This window comes from Callorhinchus milii, unplaced genomic scaffold (genome assembly GCF_018977255.1).
Source record: "Callorhinchus milii isolate IMCB2004 unplaced genomic scaffold, IMCB_Cmil_1.0 Scaffold5, whole genome shotgun sequence".
In the NCBI taxonomy this organism is placed as follows: Eukaryota; Metazoa; Chordata; class Chondrichthyes; order Chimaeriformes; family Callorhinchidae; genus Callorhinchus; species Callorhinchus milii.
This window is the reverse complement of record NW_024704746.1, coordinates 3,372,212-3,390,194: the sequence shown is the minus strand read 5'-3', so window position 1 is coordinate 3,390,194 and position 17,983 is coordinate 3,372,212. Positions and strand designations below refer to the sequence as shown.

Here is a 17,983-nt window from a genome sequence, read left to right as displayed (position 1 = left end):
GTGTTGGTGGTGTTGGTGGGGCTGGTGTTGGTGGTGTTGGTGGTGTTGGTGGTGTTGGTATTGATGGCGATGGGGGTGTGTGTTGTTATGATTGTTGATGGGTTTCTCATGGCTCTAACCTCACAGGAGGAGGTACAGAACGGGACCCACTGTAAGGTGTGGGGGCTGGAGCCCTTCTCCAATTACACCTTCCAACTACGCTGCTGCTTCAGTCAGGGGCTGTGGAGCGACTGGAGCCGGGATTACATTTGCCGGACGCCAGAGGCAGGTGAGGTCTCGGCGCGGCTCAGCCTCTCACACTGGGTGTGGGTGTGGGGGCGAAGGGGGGTAGTGGGGAGCAACATCTCTCAGGCGCACGGTGATGAATTGGGCCATTGCTCCAGGGTGATTGTTGGCCTAGAAACCACCACAGACTCTCCAACCCATGGCCTGTGTCTGTGTGGTGTGTGATTTTTATGCACGTGAGACTGTGTGTGGGTGATTTTGTGTGCGTGTGTGACTCCGTGTGCATGTGTTTGTGTGAGTGACTGTGCGCGTGTTTGTGTGTGAGACTCCATATGACTCGGGTTGTGTGTGTTGTGAGGTGTGTGTGTGATTTGTGCGCGTGTGTGTGAGAGCATGTGAGCATGTGTGTGTGTGAGACTCTGTATGACTAGGGCGATGTGTGTGGGTGTGTGTGGGTGTGTATGTGACTGTATAACTAGGGCGGTGTGTGTGTGTGTGTGTGAGACTGTATAACTAGGGCGGTGTGTGTGTCAGACTCTATAACTAGGGCGGTGTGTGTGAGAGACTCTGTATAACTAGGGCGGTGTGTGTGTGTGACTGTATAACTAGGGCGGAGTGTGTGTGTGTGTGACTGTATAACTAGGGCGGTGTGTGTGTGTGAGACTGTATAACTAGGGCGGTGTGTGTGTGAGACTGTATAACTAGGGCGGTGTGTGTGTGTGAGACTGTATAACTAGGGCGGTGTGTGTGTGAGACTCTGTATAACTAGGGCAGTGTGTGTGTGAGACTCTGTATAACTTGGGCGGTGTGTGTGTGTGAGACTCTGTATAACTAGGGCGGTGTGTGTGTGTGAGACTGTATAACTAGGGCGGTGTGTGTGTGAGACTCTGTATAACTAGGGCGGTGTGTGTGTGAGACTCTGTATAACTAGGGCGGTGTGTGTGTGTGTGTGAGACTCTGTATAACTAGGGCAGTGTGTCTGTGTGTGTGTGACTGTATAACTTGGGTGGTGTGTGTGTGAGACTATGTATAACTAGGGTGGTGTGTGTGTGTGAGACTCTGTATAACTAGGGCGGTGTGTGTGTGTGAGACTCTGTATAACTAGGGCGGTGTGTCTGTGTGTGTGTGACTGTATAACTAGGGCGGTGTGTGTGTGTGTGAGACTCTGTATAACTAGGGCGGTGTGTGTGTGTGTGAGACTCTGTATAACTAGGGCGGTGTGTGTGTGTGACTGTATAACTAGGGCGGTGTGTGTGTGTGTGAGACTCTGTATAACTAGGGCGGTGTGTGTGTGTGTGTGACTGTATAACTAGGGCGGTGTGTGTGTGAGACTCTGTATAACTAGGGCGGTGTGTGTGTGGGTGCGTGTGTGTGACTTGAGCTCACAGCGTTGTGAGAGCAGACCTACTGAACTCATCTGTTTCTTTCTGACGCGTGGAAGCAACAAATGAGTGGATGGTGTAAGAGGTGTGAAAATCTCAATCAGAGAGTCTCGTGGGGGAGGAGGGGGAAGCGAAGCAGCAGCGACAGAGGAGGGAGCGAGGGAGGGGAGGGGGAGCGAGGGAGGGGAGAGCGGGGGAGGATGATAGTTGCCGCATCACTGTGTGGTACAGGAACGACCAGAGAGTGTAGGCGAGGGGTGACATTGAGCCGAGCAAAGGTACAGCAACACTTGAGAGCGTTTCCTCGTTGAGTGTGGTGGGAACACTGGTAACCTCATGGGCATCCTGGGCATCCTGGGGCCTGGCCCCCACTCACATACACACTCACACACACACACGCTCACATACACACACACACACTCACTCACGCACATACACACTCACTCACACACTCACTCACATAGAAACTCACATATACACAGCTCACATACACACTCACACACTCACTCACATACACACTCACTCACTCATACACACATACAAACTCACATATACACTCACACCCACTCACACCCACATATACACTCACACACTCACATATACACTCACACACTCACACATACACTCACACACTCACATATAAACTCACACACTCACAAATAACAACAACAAAATTATATTTGTATAGTGCCTTTCATGTCGGGAGGACGTCCCAAGGCGGTGGAACACAAACAAACACATACACACTCACACATATACACATACAAATATTCACACACTCATACACACTCACATACACATTCACACACACACTCACACTCTCACACTCATACACACACACACACATTCACACACACTCTCACAACACATACACATACCCACATTTATACACACTTATACACAGAACGATGCTGGGTTAGGGCGGAAACCATTAAAGCTTTCAAAGAGGAATTGGAGAATGGGCTGATATGAAAAAAATCTAAGGAGAGGGGAGGATGTCTGTGTGTGAGTGTGTGTGTCTGATTGTGCACGTGTGTATATGTTTGTGTGTATATGTGTGTTGCTGCGGGAGTATGGGGAAGAGGCGGCAACATGTACATATATGTGGAGAGGGAGCATAGAATTATAGAATCGTAGAATCGTACAGCACAAAAAGAGGCCATTCGGCCCATCGAGTCTGTGCGGCTCTTTGAAACGAGCAATGTAACGTCAATCCCACTCCCCGGCCCTTTCCCCGTAACCCTGCAGACCCGTCCTCCTCAAATACCCGTCCACCGCGTTTTTAAAAGTAGTTATCGAATCGGCCTCGACCGTCCTTCCAGGCAATGCGTTCCAGATTCGAACAACTCGCTGCGTGAAAATATTTCTTCTCCCCTCCCCTCGGCTTCTTTTAGAGACTATTTTGAATCTGTGACCTCGAGTCACCGACACAACCACCAGTGGGAACAGTTTTTCCCTTTCTAACCTATCAAATCCCCTCATGATTTTGAAGACCTCTATTAGATCTCCTCGTACCTTCTCTGCTCCAATGAGAATAATCCCGGCCTCTCCAGCCTTTCCTCATCATCAAGGACCCTCATTCCTGATACCATCCTCGTAAATCTCCTCTGCATGTTTGTGTGTGTGGGGAGTAAGAGGAGAGATGGGGAGTGTGTGTGTACAGGCTGTGTGTGGGGGGAATAGGAGGAGAGAGGCGAGTGTGAGCATACAGGGTGTGTGTGTGTGTGTGGGGAGTAAGAAGAGAGAGGGGAGTGTGTGTGTGTATAGGGTGTGTGTGTGGGGAGTAGGAGGAGAGAGGGGGTGTCAGGGAGGCAGAGCCTGACTGGACGCAGGACTGAGATGTGTCTCCCGTTGACTGACGTCTCACTAAGTGCCTTTCCTTTCCCCCTTTGAACAGTGCCAACAAAGCAGCTGGACATCTGGTACATGGTCAACCGCTCAGAACCTCACAGCCCACAAGTCACCGTCCTGTGGAAGGTACGACGACAACAACAACTTGTATTTTCGCAGCGCCCCTCAAGCAGGGTAGTGTCCCAGAGCGTCTCGACAGTGGCGGAGCTCAATGCCAAACCCGGGGGTGGGGGAGGGAGAGGATTCACCCAATTGATGGCGCCCTCTGACAGTGCAGGGTTTCCCCCTCCCCCAGCAATGTTCTGGAACGTCAGTCTGGACTGTGAGCTCAAAGTCCCTGACGTGGGGGCTCGAACCCGCGACTTTATGAATGACGGGGCGAGGCAGAGCCAGGCTGACACCAGAGAAAACTGGAGCCCAAAGTAATTGGGTTGAAGGATTTTACGCGATTCTATTTCATGTTAAATTTCAAGACAAAACGGGGAATGGGGTTAGAGTGGAGAGCCTCCAGTGGGGGAGGGAGCCCCAGCACAGACACGATGGGCTGATGACAACCTGTGCTGGGGTGGGGGTGATGTCTGTGACTTGTTGACGTGTTTGTGTGTGTGTGCGTGACAGCCCTTCAGTCCGGCTGAGAGCAGAGGCAAGATCCTGGGTTACAACGTGACTCTGCGGGGGAACGCTGAGATAGTGACCGGGCACACCACCAATACCTGGTACCCGGGGGACACGGCGCGGGCAGCCTGGACCATCACCGTGACGGGGTATAACTCCCAGGGCAGCTCCCCACCCAGCTCGCTCAGCATCCAGCCCTCCCCAGGTAAGAGAAGAGTTTTTGATACAGCGCCTTATCGCGTCGTTGAGACATCTCGAAGCTCTTCGCAGGATACTCCGTAAAGTGTAGTGACTGTGTATTTTGTGCCCGAAACCTGTTGACAGATCTTCCTGCCCCGCGCAAAGTCTCTGCCACGTGGATGGGAGGACACCGGATGCGGGCGGAGTGGTTGGAGCCGGCGGGATGGCAGAGCTCCATGTCGGGCGGGTACGTGGTGGAGTGGGTGTTGGCGGGTTCCAACAGCGACGTCAACTGGATGAAACTAAACAGTAGCAACCATTCGGCGTTCATAGGTAAGGCATCTCTCTCTCTCTCTCTCCGTGTCCTGACCGACAATCACCCCCCCCCCCCCCTTCTCCCCAAATAACAACTCGCTCGTTCACTTTCACGGCTGTTTGAGGGGAAGGTCGCTGTGCGTGGCTTGGCTGCCGCTCTATCCCACGAGACACACAGTCACTACACTTCACAGTAAGTTTATTTTGCAGCGGTGCCCCGGACCTTAAGTGCGTCTGCTTAAAGAACTAGCAGCTGTGTGCGAGTGCGTGATTAAAAGAGTCCTGCAACTTAGCGGTTAAAGCACTCGGTTCGATTCCCGGGCCGGGCGAAACCTTGGGCAAGTTTCCTTACTCCACGCGCCTCTGTTTGCCGAGCAGTAAGTAGGAACCCGGTTGTTAGTCAACTGGCGAATCTCTTAACAATAATCTGATCACGCAAACCAGGGCTGTTCGGTGGACGCTACTTTGCACGATTGGCTGCTGCGTTTGGCCCACAAAATATTCAATCAACTCGCTTGAGGATATATCCTGTGAAGCGCGTTGAGACGTCTCAGTGACGTGATGGTTGTCCAAAACTGCCTGAGTGGATTGAATTCTATCAAATGCAAGGATTATTAATGTTGTTATGTCGCTGCGTTACAGAGAATGTCCCAGCGAGGAGCTGCTTTCAGATCTCAGTCTCCGCTGTGTATGAGGCTAGAGTGAGCCAGCCCGTCTCCACCCTGACTTACTCAGCGTTACAGGAAGGTAAACAGCAACTCACACGACGCCATTCACACCAGGGCAATGTCTCAGCCCCTCACACACACTGAGGGTGAGTCTGAGCTGCGGAGAGCGATGGGGAGGACGCGGGTGGGGGGTGGAGAGGGGGGCTACAGGGTGGAGCTGCTGTCACAATGAGTTTTATTCTAAGACAGATTTTAACAGCAGAGAGAGAGAGAGAGAGAGAGAGTAAAGAGCTGAGATTTAGCAGAGATCCAGAGAGTCAACACCTGCAAGGACATGATGGGGAGAGAGCGGGAGAATGGGGTTAGAGTAGAGAGCTCCAGTGGGGGAGCGAGCACCAGAACAGAGGGATGAATGCCTCCTGCTCAGGCTAACAAAATGTTTATGTGAAGGAACGCCGCTGTCTGGCCCGTCCATCTACGAGACCGTGCAAGGAAACGTGATCCTGTGGCGAGAGATTCCACCCGACCGCCAGTTAGGCTGCATTGTGAGCTACACGGTTTACGTTGAGGAGAACCCTAACTCAAAGCCCGTCTCTCATGGTAAGCGGCAGTGGTGGGGGAAGGGGTGTTGGAGATGGGAAAGGAGATACAGGGGGAAGAGATGGGTTTGGGGAGATGGGGGAAAGAGAGATGGGTGGTGGTGGTGGGGGGAAGGAGGAAAAGGGGTGGTGGGGGGGAGATGGGAGGGGACGGGAAGGCATTTACAGAGAAATAACTGGGATATGTCCTGGAAATCGAGTGAGGGGTGAGGGAGCAACAATCTGCAATGTCCAGATAAACTGCATGAGTTCACGAGGGAGAAGGGAATAAAGGCCAAACTTGAGGCAAGTTTCCTTACTCCACACGCCTCTGTATACCGGGAAGTCAGTCGATTGGCGGATTGCTTTCTGGGGGGTAATAATAATATTAAGAAATTGGTCCCTCAATCCACGACTGTGTGGGGGACACTGCTGTGTGCAATTTGCTGTCGCGTTTCGCCCACAAAATACACAAGTCAATTCCCTTTAAGACGCTTTGATACGTCTCAACGACATGATAAGGCACCATAACAAATGCAAGCATTATTATAGATTATTATTATATATTATATTTATTATTATTATTACTATTATTATTATAGATGAGAGAAATCGGAAGCTCGTGAGGAGCATAAACTAGCGCAGACTAGTTGGTCCTGTGCTATATCTCTCTAAGCGACTATTTGACCTCATGGCCGTTTGTGGGATGTATGTAAATTGGCTGCCGTGTTCCCCTACAATTTCACGTGGTTCCCATTCTGTGATTCCCTGTGAGGGGCTTGGGAGAGTTGCTGTTGTCCCAGGCTCTGAACTGAGTGTGAGGGTTGTTGTCTTGTGATCTCAGGGCCCATCGAGGTTTCCCAGAGAAGATACGCTATCCCGGATCTCAAGCCCGGGACATACTATGTGTGGATGACAGCATCGACCCGAGTAGGAGAGGGACAGAAGGGAGCGAGGATTCAGCTGTACATCAGCCAAGACCGTAAGAGGCTAAAACAGAGCCGCAAACCCTGAGAAATACCTTCCCCCCCACAACCCAGCGCCAGTCCCAGCCGATCCCAGCTCAGTCAGTCTCTGCAATTGGCTGCTGTGTTTTGCTCACAAAACACACAGTCACTACACTTTACAGTATATCCTGCGCAGCGCTCTATGAAGTCTCAACGATGTGATAAGGCGCTCTATATCAAATGCAAGGATTATTATTATATTATTATTATAGATCCGATTCAAGTGACACACCCTACCTAATGCTGCCTGCCCCTCCCTCACTCTCCCCTTCCCATTTTCTGGTCGTTAAGCGCTACATAACCTGTCTGAGGTGAGGTGGGGAGGGTTGAGGGTGAGGTGCGGCTGTTGTGTCTCTAGTTTTTCAGTGTTCTTGTGTTCCTCCTCTCTCTCCCCTTAGGGTCTGTGCTGAGCTCAGACATCAACCTCATCCTGAAGGTGGTGATCGGAGTGACGTTCACCTTCGCTGGGCTCACCGCTGTCATCTGCATGTGCCCTCTGTCCAGAGACAAGTAAGGAGGTTGACACCGGGGTGTGGGAGGACGGGGTGGGGGGGTGGGGGGGTGCGTGGGGAGGGGCTGAGGTGGGAGGTTCAAATATAGTTCTTGAATTCAATCCACTCAGGTAGTTTTGGACAACCATCACAGTTGGCCAACCGAGTCAATTTTCTTAGGACCGCGCTTTCGGTCACCCCACCCTCCCTGCCCCGCCATCTCTCCTGATCCCAACCCCCAGCTCGGGTGTAAATCCCTGACTGTCCAGCGCCTTGGGACGTCCTCCCGACATCAAAACTCAGGAACACTCTTCCTCTATCCCTCCGCCTTGTCCCTTCTTTCCCCATCTTCAGATCGTGCCCAAGGACCTTCCTTGTCGACTGTGTCTACGGTCACATCCCCCCACTACCTCACCCCCCCACCCGCTCGGTGTCGTGCTCCCCCAGTGTCAAGCACTCTGGGACCCTACCCTATGTGAGGGGCGCTACTTAAATGCAATATTATTGTTGTAATAACCTTTGCATTTGATATCATTGAGACGTCTCAAAGCGCTTCACAAAATTTACTTTAAAGTGCGGTGACTGGGTATCTTGCGGTAGAGAGGTTAAATCAAAGATTTTTAATTCACTAGGGCCATTGGTAGCCAACTGTTAGGTTTGCTGGAGCCCCGGTTTACTCAATACGAGTTGGCACAGAGATTCAAAGCAAAGGTCTTTATTTGCAGACAAGCAGCAACAGTCTCTGCATTAACGTAGATATTATATTATCACATCATCATACAGTTTTATCCAGCATATCAATCAAAATGATTGCAGTGGAGTCCTGTAGCTCAGTGGTTAGAGCACTCGCTTTGCAAGTGAGAGACCTGAGTTCAATTCCAGGCAGAGGGCGAAACCTTGGGCAAGTTTCCTTACTCCACACACCTAATAATAATTCCTCCAAAAACCAAAAACAATAATAAATTGGTCATTTTTCAATCTACGACTGTTTGTGGGACATTGCTGTGCGCAATTGGCTGCCGCGTTCGCCCACAAATATACAGTCAATTCACTTTACAGTGTGTTCTGTGAAGCGCTTTGGGACGTCCTCCCGACGTGAAAAGCGCTATATCAAATGCAAGGATTATTATTATTATTATTATTAAATAACACCACACTCTGACTGGAGAAAGCCCTCCTTCCTTATGGACTTCAATACTCCTCCTCTTTCCCTTTTAATGGTCACTTTCTTACTGGAGGTTTATCCCCTCATCCCTGTACATCTGCGTAGATACAGTAGAATAGATATCGATTCCACTGGGAAGTGCATTGATCCTCTACACAACTCCAACTCTTTCAAAGCTACAGCTTTCTTTTATGTATCTTTAACTCCACCTCGCCTTGTCACAGAGATAGCCCCCACGCTTCGCAGGCTTCTTTGCACAGAGAAAAAGAGAGATGTTTCTTAGCCTTGAGATAGGCAAGGACCCGATTGCTGGATTATCTCAGAGGAGTGAACATCTTCACTGGAAAATATGAAATGCAATCAGAAGCTAACCTCACCTCGTCCAGCAAAGCTACTTTTAACTAGTCATTGACTCAAACCTACCTTATTAAATGATTATGGGCAGGATGCATTCTAGATGTACATAAAGGTTAATTAAAAGCCCCTAAAATCATTAAACATCAAAATATAATCTTACACAACCTTTATGGTCGTCAACAGTAAGTGTTCTTGTAACCCCATCTTCGGTCATCCTCCCACCCATCTCTGGTCCCAACCCCCAGCTCGGGTGCAAATCCCTGTCAGTCCAGTGTCTTGGGACGTCCTCCCGTCATGAAAGGCGCTGTGCAAATGTCATTTGTTGTTGTTGTTCACATAGGATAGAGTCTCGAAGCGCTAGAACTAACCTATTGAAACTCTATTTCTTCTCTACCCACCTGCTAGTATTATTATTTTTATGGTTATTGGCTGGCTTTGCTTAGATTTTTAAACTGTCTCTTTGTCTCCTGTATTTTTCATTCACAGAATTCTGTCCGTTTTTACTAAGATCACATCTAAGCTGTACATCAGAGAGATCCCCGATCCAGCAAACTGCTCCTGGGCAAAGCAGTACACCTCTAGCAGGGTAAGATCTCTGTGGGAATCTCTGCAACCCCTCCCCAGCCGGCCTGCTATTTAATTATAATAATAATCCTTGCGGTTGATATAGCGCCTTATCACGCTGTTGAGACGTCTCAAAGCGCTTCACAGGATATGCTGTAAAGTGAATTGACTGTATATTTTGTGGGCGAAACGCGGCAGCCATTGCAGCCAACAGCAGTGTCCCACTCACAGTCGTGGATTGAGTGACCAAGTTATTATTTGTTATTTATTTCTTTTTATTGAAGGGATTATTACCCTCGGGAAAGCGATCCGCCAATCGACAAACAACCGGGTTCCTACTTACTGCTGATTAAACTTAGGTATATGGAGTAAGGAAACTTGCCCTACGTTTGAAATAATCCCTTCAAAAAATAATAATTTGGTCACTTCAGTCCACAACTGTTTGTGGGACGCTGCTGTGCCCAATTGGCTGCTGCGTGTTGCCGATAAAATATAGTCAATTCACTTTACGGTATATTCTGTGAAGCACTTTGAGTTGTCTAGAAGATGTGATAAGGCGCTTCATCAAATGCAAGGATTAGTATTGTTATTACTTTGACGTCGTAATGTGACTTTCTTTCTCTGCTCTGTCCAAGAGGCTGCAGTGTTTACTCTGGCCGCCAGGCGGGGGCACCACACAAGGGCCATTGCACCCATCTCAGGAACATGTTAAGTCATCGATCAATCTGGTCAAGTGGACCTCAAAGATCCTGTGATGCTATTTGAAAGGAGAAGGGAGTTTCCCTCTTTCCCGTGTCCTGGCCACCAATCCCCCACAGAAACAGCTCACGACAGTTTGCGTGTGTCCTTGTTGTAGAACCTCAAAAGCAGTCACGATACCAGACAGTAATTAGAGCTCCAATTAAACTCCATCTAAACCCAGAGGTTTCTGTATTCACAGAAAAGGGCTTCGTGACAGCAGATGGGGAGAAACCTTGGAGAGTTTTACCCTTCGTCACCCCCCCACAAATTAATATTCCCTGTGTATTATGTCACCACATGTAACATTAGGACAACTCAAAGAGAAAGAAAGGTGTTATCTTGTGGCTAAAAATCCCCTGGATAAAATTGGTCATTCACGTCACATCACCATCTATGCAAATTGACTGCAACTGCAGTCACTGCACTCTACGGTAAAATCCTGTGAAGCCCTTTATTCAGTTGTCAGAATGTGAGAGGTGCGAGGAAAAATACAAGGAATCTTATCAATGAGAACTTGCTTGACTCATTATTAATAACATTCGTTATTAACGATTATTCATCGTGATACTTATTAATAATGGGCTTCTCAGGCAATTGCTGTCAAGTGCAGTGACTGAATATTTGAACGACGCAGCTGATGTGCACAAAGCAACATCTCACGCCCAGGTGAAGCGCCAGTGTATTTGGGGGGATTGTCGGGCAGGACACCAGGAGAGAGAAACTCACTTCTCTTTTCCTACAGCATCACAGGCAGAAGGGAATCAGTTTCACGTCTTATCGAAGGACAACACCTCAGGCAATACAGTGTTCTCTCTCTCTCTCCCCCACTCCACCAGGAGAGACGGGGAGGTGGGCATGGGTGAGGACAGGGTCTTCTAACCCACCCACAGTCAGGAGCTCCACAAACTCCTGGCCAACAATTATAATAGAAAATTGGTCACTCATTTGATGGCTGTTCGGGGGAACATTGCTGTGTGCAAATTGGTAGCTGAGGTCACCTATGTACAGTCACTAACTACACTTTATATAATTCAGTGATTATATAATCCTTTGAGACATTCTCCTGATTTTTGAAGGTCCTAATCAAATGCAAGGATTATCATCAAATGTCTCAAGTCCCCTTGGATCTCCACAAAAGCTTATTTGAAATGCTATTTCTGTGCAATTGGAAGTATCAGAATCCTGTAGCTCAGTGGTCAGAGCCCTCGCCTCACAAACAAGAGGACCTGGGTTCGATTCCCGGGCAGGGCGAAATTTTACGCAAGTTTTCTTACTCCACACGCCTCTGGTTACCCAGCGGTAAGTAGGAACCTGGTTTGATAGTCGATTGGCGGATCGCTTTTCCGGGGGTAATAATCCCCTTCAAATAATTTTATAAAAAATAATAATTTGGTCACTCAATCCACTATTTGTGGGACGCTGCTGTGTACAATTGGCTGTCGCGTTTCACTCACAAAATATACAGTCACTACACTGTGAGGTGCTGTGAGACGTCTCGAAGACATGATAAGGCGCTGTATCAAATGCAGGAATTATTATTATTATTATCATTGTTATAAAATATCGGCTTATTGGAGGGGGAGAGGAGGGAACGGGTGCTGTTTTGGTACTGGGTTTTGGTGCTGGTATTTCTCTCCCACTCGGGCAGAGGTTCCAACCTCTCAAACCAATGGTGAAGTAGAACTTGATGTTTTGGATTTGGTGTGTGTGTACTGTCTATCTGCTAATACCGAGCAAGTCTGATGCCTGCTCTCCCTTTCTTCCCTCAGGGCAAGATGGAATTCCCTCCATTACAAAGCCAGACTGTCTATGAGGATCCTGAGACCGTGAACATAGAGGAGACGCTGAGCAGCCCGGAGCTGCCTTTCCTCAGCAACCGAGCCCAGACGGAGATGGACTGGAGCAGCCGAGCATCTGGGAGAGAGACCCAGACCCTCCCTCACCCTCCAGTGCCAGACACGGACACCAGACAGGGAGACAACATCCCGCTGTGGAGTGTCAAGGAGCATGTGCCCGGCTACCAGAGCCAGCTCCCTCGCCTGTACATCAGAACAGAACTCCCTGAGGAGCGGGACTCAGCCTCCAGCTCCCCCACAGAGCACATCGTGGGTTACATCCCCACCAACTTCACTCAGGTCCCCGATGACATCTCCGAGCCGGGCTCCAGCGATCTGGACTGCTTCCCGTTCGTGTCTCTGCACTCGCTCTCCCCGACCCCATTCTCCTGGGGAGGGAAGCTCACCCTGGATGTGGTGAAGATCGATTGTGGGACGCCCGTGGAATGATTTCGTTTTCAAACCAATTCCAGAGAGAGGGAGGGAAGAGAGAGAGGAAAAAAATCTGTATAATATTTGTAAAATATATGTTTGGAGCTGGTCTCTATTAAACCCATCTTTGTCTTGTTTTCCCCCCCCTCCCGCCAAGCAACGTCAAATTACCCAACTAGGCCAACGTCCATAGGAACAATCATTGGGGGCAGGAAATCCTTCCGCTCAGCTCCCGTTAACCCTGAAAGCCAAAGCCCTAACGGGTAAGGTGGTCCTGGCTGGACAAGCAGCGGGAAAGCTTGCCAGATAGCAATATCAAGGGCAAGCTCTGCAGTTTTAGCTGGTTAGACCCCAATGCAATGAACTCCCTAACCCTTGGCTCTTGCCAGCCTGTGTCTAATACTCTCTGGAATTAGATAAGTAGGATGCATCCCTCCAGGGAGAGAGAGAGTGCAGATTCCATTTGAACGATCTATCTATCTCTGGGATTTCCACATGTAGGTGAGATGCATGGAAATCTCAGCTTGGTTTGGATACTCTTAAGCACGGTGATGGGTTTCCAAATGTGTCAGACATCTGCTGCCCCCCAAAAAATTGGAACGTAGGAACAGGAAGAGATCATTCAGCCTCTCAAGCCTGTTCTGCCTTTCTGTGAGATCATGGCTGATCTGTACTTTAACTTTATTTACTCCCCTTTGCTCCATATCCCTTGATACCGTTTCCTAACAAATATTTATCAGGTGCACTGTATCATTGAAGGTGACATCCCTCAGAAAAGGTGACATTAAACCATAGTCATGTCTGCCTGTTCAGAGGGAACAGATTATGTTAAAAGATTATATAGCACTATTCCCCACAGAAAACAATCAGTCACATGAGCCTTCAAACAGCAATTACACTTTATGGTAAATCCTGTGAAGCTCTTTGAGACGTCCTGCCAACATGAAAGGCGCTGTATCAAACACAAGAGTTATTATTTTATGATAAATAGTGAATAATTCACCCACTGGCTGTTTGCGAGGCTTTACCGTGCGCAAACTGGCTGTCGTATTTGTCAACAAGTCCTTGTATGTGCCTGAAATTACTTCTGCCATTAAATGTGCGAGTTACATGGCAAATGTTATCAATGCACAGTTCCCCTCAGGTTTGTGGGTTGAATTCACAGCGAGGAGATCTGAACGGCTGGACCACAAAGGTTAAACTGCTCATTGTTTCATGATCAGGGGCTCATAGAGCTCACGCACACCGTGGCTTGTTGCTCAGCTCAGCAGCTTCATGTTGTAGTGATCCTGTAGCTCAGTAGTTAGAGCACTTGCCTCGCAAGCGCGAGGACCTGGGTGGCAAAACGTTGGGCAAGTTTTCTGGGTGGCAAAACATTGGGCAAGTTTTCTTACTCCACACACCTGGAACCCGGTTGTTAATCGATTGGCGGATCTCTTTCCGAGGTTGATAATTCCTCCAAATAAACAAAAAAAAACTGGTCACTCAAGGGTAGTGGAAATCTGGAACCGTCTCCCCAAAAGGCTGTGGATGCTGGATCCATTCACATTTTCAAGACCGAGGTGGAGAGATTTCTGCTAAGTCGGGGTATCAAGGGATATGGGGCAAAGGTAGGTATTTGGAGTTGAGGTACAGATCAGCCATAATCTAACAGAATGGAACAGACTCAAAGGGCCGAATGGCCTACTCCTGTTCCTATGTTCCTAATCCACAATTGTGTGTGGGAGGGACACTGCTGTGCGCAATTGACTGCCACGTTTCGCCCTCAAAATACAGTCAATTCACTTTACAGTGTATCCCGGGAAACGCTTTGAGACATCTCAATGACGTGATAAGGCGCTGTATGAAAACTCAAGGATTATTATTCTGAAGGGGGAAGAGATTGAGCCAAGGAACGTATGAATTTACTATGAAGGAGTCTACCCCAGGTTCTATCTGCCATGTGCTCTGTTACGTGCTGCACTGAGTTGACACAGGGCAGGAAAGCCCCAGATTTGCTCCCTGCACTGTACTAAACACCTCTCATTGAGTCATGGTGTAGGGGAATAAAAGGGGATCCCCCCCCCCACCACCGCTGGGAATTGAGTGTGGAGAGTAGGCGAGAATATGAGCAAGAGCCCTGGCTTACTCGCCAACCCACTACCCGCCTCCTCATCTCGACTGGCTCCAGCCTCCTGCTCATCCCTCATACCCTGCGTTCCACCATCAGCGGCCGCCCTTTCAGCCACTGTGCTCCGAAACTCTGGACCCCTCTTCCTCTATCCTTCCGCCTCGCCCCCTCCTTCCCCATCTTCTCCGCGCGCCTGACGACCTACCTCTTCGACCGCCTCTACAGTCACTTCCGCCACCGGGTTGGTGTCGTGCACTGCCACTGTCAAAGCGCTCTGGGCCACTATCCTGCGTGAGTACAAATGCAAATTGTTGTTCGAAAAGCGAGGGAGAGAAAGAGGCAGGCAAGAGCATCGAGGAAATACGTTCTTTAGCTTCCACTCAGTTTCCATCACCCAAACCTCAGAATATTTGCAAAACCACAACGGCACGCTTCGCCCAACACAGCCGACAAGAAAAACGAGAGAGAGAGAAAGCGGGAGGGAGACAGAAGGTCCCCTGGGAGGTGTGGGGGGGCGGGGGGTGAGACCTGTGATTAAGGATTGTAGAATTTTCAATTCATAAAGATAAATTTCACCCAAATACACAACTCACTTTACAGCAAACTCTGGAAAGCGCTTTTGAGACAGATCAACGGCGCGATATCAAATGCGAGGATTGTTACTGGAAGAAAATTCGCACCAGCAAAAGCGCAATAAATTGCAAAAAAAAAAAAATCTCAACATGGCTTGATGGGCTGTAAGGCCTCCTGTGTTCCTAAATAGAGAAATGAATCACATTAACTCATATATATATATATCAGGATTTACAGGATGTTTGACTCATAGCATCTAGTGCTCAATTTCCTACTGGAGCGCTCTAATCCTACTAATCTGATCACTGGAAGAAAAAAAAAGGGGGGGGAAAAGCTGGATAGATATTGCCTTAAATATTCACCGCGTTTCTGAGTTTGCACTAAAAGTCGCTGAAGCATTTAAAGCGATAAGGAATTGGAACCAAATAAAGTACGATGTTGCAGGTGGTGGGCAATGGGAGTAAGAGCAGACAGTGGGAAGTTAGGCACAAACTCAGAAATGCGATGAATGTTTTATTTCTGTGCTGTGAATATCTAGAGACCTGTTACCCTCCCCCAACCCCGTGTGCCATACCTGCTTGCATCTTGATACGCCATTGATGGCTGTGACAACAAAACGGACCAACGTCACAACACAGGGCCCAGGAACGGTACTATCCAGCTCCCGTTTCAATGCCCCCACCGACCTAGATCACTCCAGTCCCACATGAAATCGCTTTGCTTTTAACCACATCAGCTCGCGCCGTGGGACATCCTTCTGACGTGCAAGTTGCTATACAAATGTAAGTTGTTGTTATTGTTACTGCTGCACTGCGTCTTTCACAATTCATTCCCCGGGAACAAGCTGACAGTGCGGGCTGGGGTGGGGGGGGGGGGGGGTGACGATCACAGGACACAGACCAACGGGAACATCCAAACCAAATACGCACAATTTTTTCAGGCCTCACAAGCTGTGCAGTCGGGGTGATTCGTGCAAGCGGGAGGACCCGGGCTCGATTCCCGGGCAGGGCAAAACCGTAGGCAAGTTTTCGTACTGTTTATACTCGAAATGCACTGTAAGTAGGAGCTTAGTTGTTAGTTGATTTGGCAGATCGCTTTCCAGGGATAACAATCCCTTCAAAACAAAAATTAGGTTACTCAATCCACCACAACTGTGAGACACTGCGAAAAATACTCGGTCAATCTACTGTACACATATATTCTCTGAGGTGCTTTGGGATGTCTCAACAACATAAGGCGCTATATCAAATGCAAGGAATATTATTAGTGAGGGTCCCGTATTACATAATGGATCGCAACCTTCAAAAGTTCCCACCGAAGACACAGACTATCAAAGGTCTGTCCAGCACCTTGGAATGTCTCCCGACGTGAAAGGCGCTATACAAATGTAAGCTGTTGTTGTTGTACCCCAAACCATAACACTGTAGAGGTATGTTTTTATAAGCAGATACAAAATAGTCAGAAAGCCCCTGATGAGATTTAATTAGGATATTTAAAGATTCACTCAGCAATTTCCAGTTACACAGAATGTCTGAAAGTGTTTGCGTCGGTCTTTCAGGATGAGATGTTAAACCGAGATCCTATCTGCCTGTTCAGGTCGATGTTAGATCCCATGGAGTGATTTGAAAAGAACGCAAATTTCTCTCTCCTGGTGTCCTGGCCAACATTCCCCCCCAATACAGCCAGTCACTCATGCCGCGACTGTTTGTGGGGGACATTGCTGTGCGCAAATTGGCTGCCGCATTTCTCCAATGCACTGTCACTGCACTTCATAGTATATTCTGTGAAGCACTTTGAGATGCCTCGACAACGTGATGAGGTGCTGTATCAAATGCAAGTATCTATTTATTGTCAAGGCTAGTGCGGGATACTGGGATAAGTGGGAGTAGAGGGGGTAAAGCAATCAAGAGGTAGTTTAAAGGGAGGGTTTTGAAGACAGAGAGGGCAGGGAGTGCAGGGGAAGGGTTTTGGAAGCGAGTGCTGGAGAGGGAGAGTGCAATACCCTGTGGGAGTGTTTGTGGAGTGTAGGTAGCGGACAAGAGAACAACCACTCCCTTTGCTTTACCTCCGGCCTGTTTACCTGGCTGATTTCCCCCACAAACACCGCGGACAATTAATACTACACGACGAACGTTCGACCAGAGAGAATTTCCACGGCCAATTTGTTTGGTCCCTTTATGTCAGCCGAAGACCGTGCAGGCAAATATCACAAACCTTTTAAAGTAGTTTCGCTCGTGAGTGAAACACTTGAGAGGGCAGGACCACTTCACTGGAGGATTGACTCTCCACCCACCCCAGCGAAGATATTACTCCACTAAACATCTTTCATATCACCTTTCTACATAGTAGAACTTTCTAGCTGTGACAACTCACACCTCAGGTATGTTTAGTGGCTTGTGTGAAAGTTCCCACGGAGTAAGACGGTAACTTCAGGCAAGTTACTAGTCTGACACCACATGAGAACTTTACGGTGTTGGTTTTCACAGATGCGTTTAAGTCTTTATTTGCATGCAGAGGATGTTTAAACATGCACAACGTCACCTGGCTGTTGAAGCCAAGTCCCGAATCACAGCTAAAAAGAATTGAGAGAAAATATTAAAGGGGAAAAGAGTTAAGCCGGGCATCTTAGACACCATGAAGAATGGAGCAGAGGGCGTGAATTAAAACAGAAAGACAGACATAGATGGACTATAGGGAAAGGGTAGACAGCAACCAAACACCCCATCAGCCACAGCACCAGTCAGCCTATATTTACAAAGAGAATACAGTGGAGAATACATAAATCTATTGAGGGTCATTTGTCGGGGGGAGGGAAGAGAGGAAAGGGAGAGAGGGAAAGAGGGGAGGAAGAGAAGGGAGGAAGGGAACGAACAAAGAGCAAAATAACCACTCTT

General features: G+C 48.6%; 1 protein-coding gene across 1 annotated transcript in view; it reads left to right on the top strand.

Annotated features, from left to right (window-relative positions):
- Positions 1 to 12,521, top strand: part of LOC103189128 (interleukin-12 receptor subunit beta-2) — a 36,842-nt gene extending 24,321 nt beyond the window's left edge. Inside the window, exons 11-20 of the mRNA XM_042334936.1 lie at positions 127 to 268; positions 3,505 to 3,584; positions 4,077 to 4,278; positions 4,398 to 4,586; positions 5,211 to 5,315; positions 5,687 to 5,836; positions 6,659 to 6,796; positions 7,220 to 7,331; positions 9,321 to 9,420; positions 11,909 to 12,521. Coding sequence (XP_042190870.1) covers positions 127 to 268; positions 3,505 to 3,584; positions 4,077 to 4,278; positions 4,398 to 4,586; positions 5,211 to 5,315; positions 5,687 to 5,836; positions 6,659 to 6,796; positions 7,220 to 7,331; positions 9,321 to 9,420; positions 11,909 to 12,424 — 1,734 coding nt within the window. The 3' untranslated portion in view covers positions 12,425 to 12,521. The remainder of the gene's footprint in view (positions 1 to 126; positions 269 to 3,504; positions 3,585 to 4,076; positions 4,279 to 4,397; positions 4,587 to 5,210; positions 5,316 to 5,686; positions 5,837 to 6,658; positions 6,797 to 7,219; positions 7,332 to 9,320; positions 9,421 to 11,908) is intronic.
- The last annotated feature ends 5,462 nt before the right edge of the window (positions 12,522 to 17,983 follow it).